The 2079-nt window shown below is 48.7% G+C and overlaps 1 protein-coding gene across 1 annotated transcript in view; it reads left to right on the forward strand.

Annotated features, from left to right (window-relative positions):
* EZHIP (EZH inhibitory protein) overlaps nucleotides 1–956 on the forward strand; it is a 12882-nt gene extending 11926 nt beyond the window's left edge. The window contains exon 5 of the mRNA XM_032756963.2: nucleotides 4–956. Coding sequence (XP_032612854.2) covers nucleotides 4–641 — 638 coding nt within the window. The 3' untranslated portion in view covers nucleotides 642–956. The remainder of the gene's footprint in view (nucleotides 1–3) is intronic.
* Nucleotides 957–2079: the final 1123 nt, after the last annotated feature.

The following is a 2079-nucleotide window of genomic DNA, read 5'->3' on the forward strand; positions in this document are numbered from 1 at the left end:
GAGGCCGCGATTCCGCGCCAGGCCCTGCCCGCCGAGGCCGCGATTCCGCGCCAGGCCCTGCCCGCCGAGGCCGCGATTCTGCGCCAGGCCCTGCCCTTCGCGGCCGCACAGCAAGGTCACACCCCGCTCATCGCAGCACCAGCACGACGCCAGGCGCTGGCCTCCGGAGCCGTTCCACCCAGCGAAGATCAGCACTTCTCAGCCGCCGCTCCCGGTCTGGGTCAGCTGATGAGAATCCTTCCTGTGGGACTGGCTCACAAAGGCTTGCCTTTCAGAGCAGATCAGGCTCTCCTGATCCTGAGGTCCCAAGCCGTGCTTCCCCGCCTGTTTGGCATGCAGTCCGTATGCGTGCCTCCTCACCCTCACCCCCTGGGAGGTTCTTCCTTCCCATCCCTCAGCAGTGGGATGAGAGCTCCTCCTCCTCCTGTGCTTCCAACTCCTCCTCCCCGAGTAGGTCTCCTGGCCTAAGCCCCTCTTCCCCTTCCCCTGAGTTTTTGGGCCTGAGATCTATCTCCACTCCTAGCCCTGAAAGCCTTAGGTATGCTTTGATGCCTGAGTTTTATGCTCCGAGCCCTGTCCCTCCAGAAGAGCAGGCAGAAATAGAGAGCACAGCTCACCCTGCAACACCGCCTGAGCTGTGACCCTCTATGAGCATCCTCTAAGGCCCACAGAAGGAATCAACATCTACCCACTTTGTGAATGGGCTGCCTGTCCTGTAGTTAGCTGCGAGGTCTCCCAAAGTTCCAGCCGTTAACCAACATCCTGAGTAGTTTTGAAGCCTCTCCTCCCCATGACTCCACCACCTAGCACTTACCTGCTGTTGGCCTTTTGATTCTGGGCCACCTTCTTCCTCAAGAGTTTGCCTTTGCCCTTGAGCTGAGAATTCTGTTTTCCAAGTTGCTTTTCTGTTATGAAATGTTTTAATTAGTAAAATAAATTGTTTTGTTTAAACAAAATGTAGAGGTGTTTTTTTTATTGCGGTTCGAAAAATCGTTAATCCTATATCATATTTGGAGGGTTAAAGAAAATTGTTAACATACTAGCTGACTCTTTGGACGAGAGAAGAAATAAAATACTGTCCTAGCAATAATTTATTCCCACTGGCTGAAATGGAGTTCTGTGCAGGAAGTTCCCACTTAGGTTCTATATACCCTCTTAGCAGAGGTGATTTGCAACTTGGGCAAGAAAAAGGGGCAGGGTTTAACCCAGGTGGCTGGAGAAAAGGAGGGGTGATGGAGACATCCAGGGTCAGGAAAGGAGCAGGGAATGATGAAGTTTGGGGTGAGAGGGAGGGAGACAATAACCCAGATGGGAGTAGGGAAGCTGGGAGGAAGATCCAGAATCAGGAAATGGGGAACAGCAGGAGTCAGAAGCTTGAGAGGGGAACATCTTAGATTCTAAAGGATAAAAAAATGTTTATGTGTGGGGAACGGGCTCCTGAGGTCTTTGGGGGTGGGGAGAATGTGGGAGGGTGATTTGTGGCTAATAATTGATGGGAAAATGGTCAGACATTCAGTGAAAATATGTGTTAATCGATAATGTTACTGTAACAAAAATAATTGTGACTGAGTTTGAGCAGATATGTGAGTGTGTGTGTGTAGACATTTGGAGAGAACTACATGGGCATACACCATGCTGTGAACAAGGTGTATATCTGGTTTTTTTAATAACTGGTTATATGGTCTTCTATAGTCTACAAGTTCCACATTGACCATATAACTATTTTTTAAATTAAACTCCGCTGTTTTTTGAAAATTTAAGCTGTAGAAACATAATAGGAGAGACCACATTAAAAGAACGAGTGAAAAAATATAAAGCAAACCAGCAAAAGAAACCCCCTTTCCTTCCTTTCTCATATTTCTCCTCTCCTTTGCTATTTTGGTATGTGAACAGTACAGGCATAGACCTGACCAAAAAGGGCCCTGGTCACAATTTGGAGGGTCCTGTTCAGGCCCTGCTCATGCTTTATTCACACCACAAAGCTAAGAGTCCATGGGGGACAAGTGGGACCTGTGTGCCCACCAGGTCCCAACATCCTGACACTTTTATAGAAAGTGTTTCAGGTACCCTCATTCTTCA

This window comes from Hylobates moloch, unplaced genomic scaffold (assembly GCF_009828535.3).
Source record: "Hylobates moloch isolate HMO894 unplaced genomic scaffold, HMol_V3 SCAFFOLD_7, whole genome shotgun sequence".
NCBI classification, from domain to species: Eukaryota; Metazoa; Chordata; class Mammalia; order Primates; family Hylobatidae; genus Hylobates; species Hylobates moloch.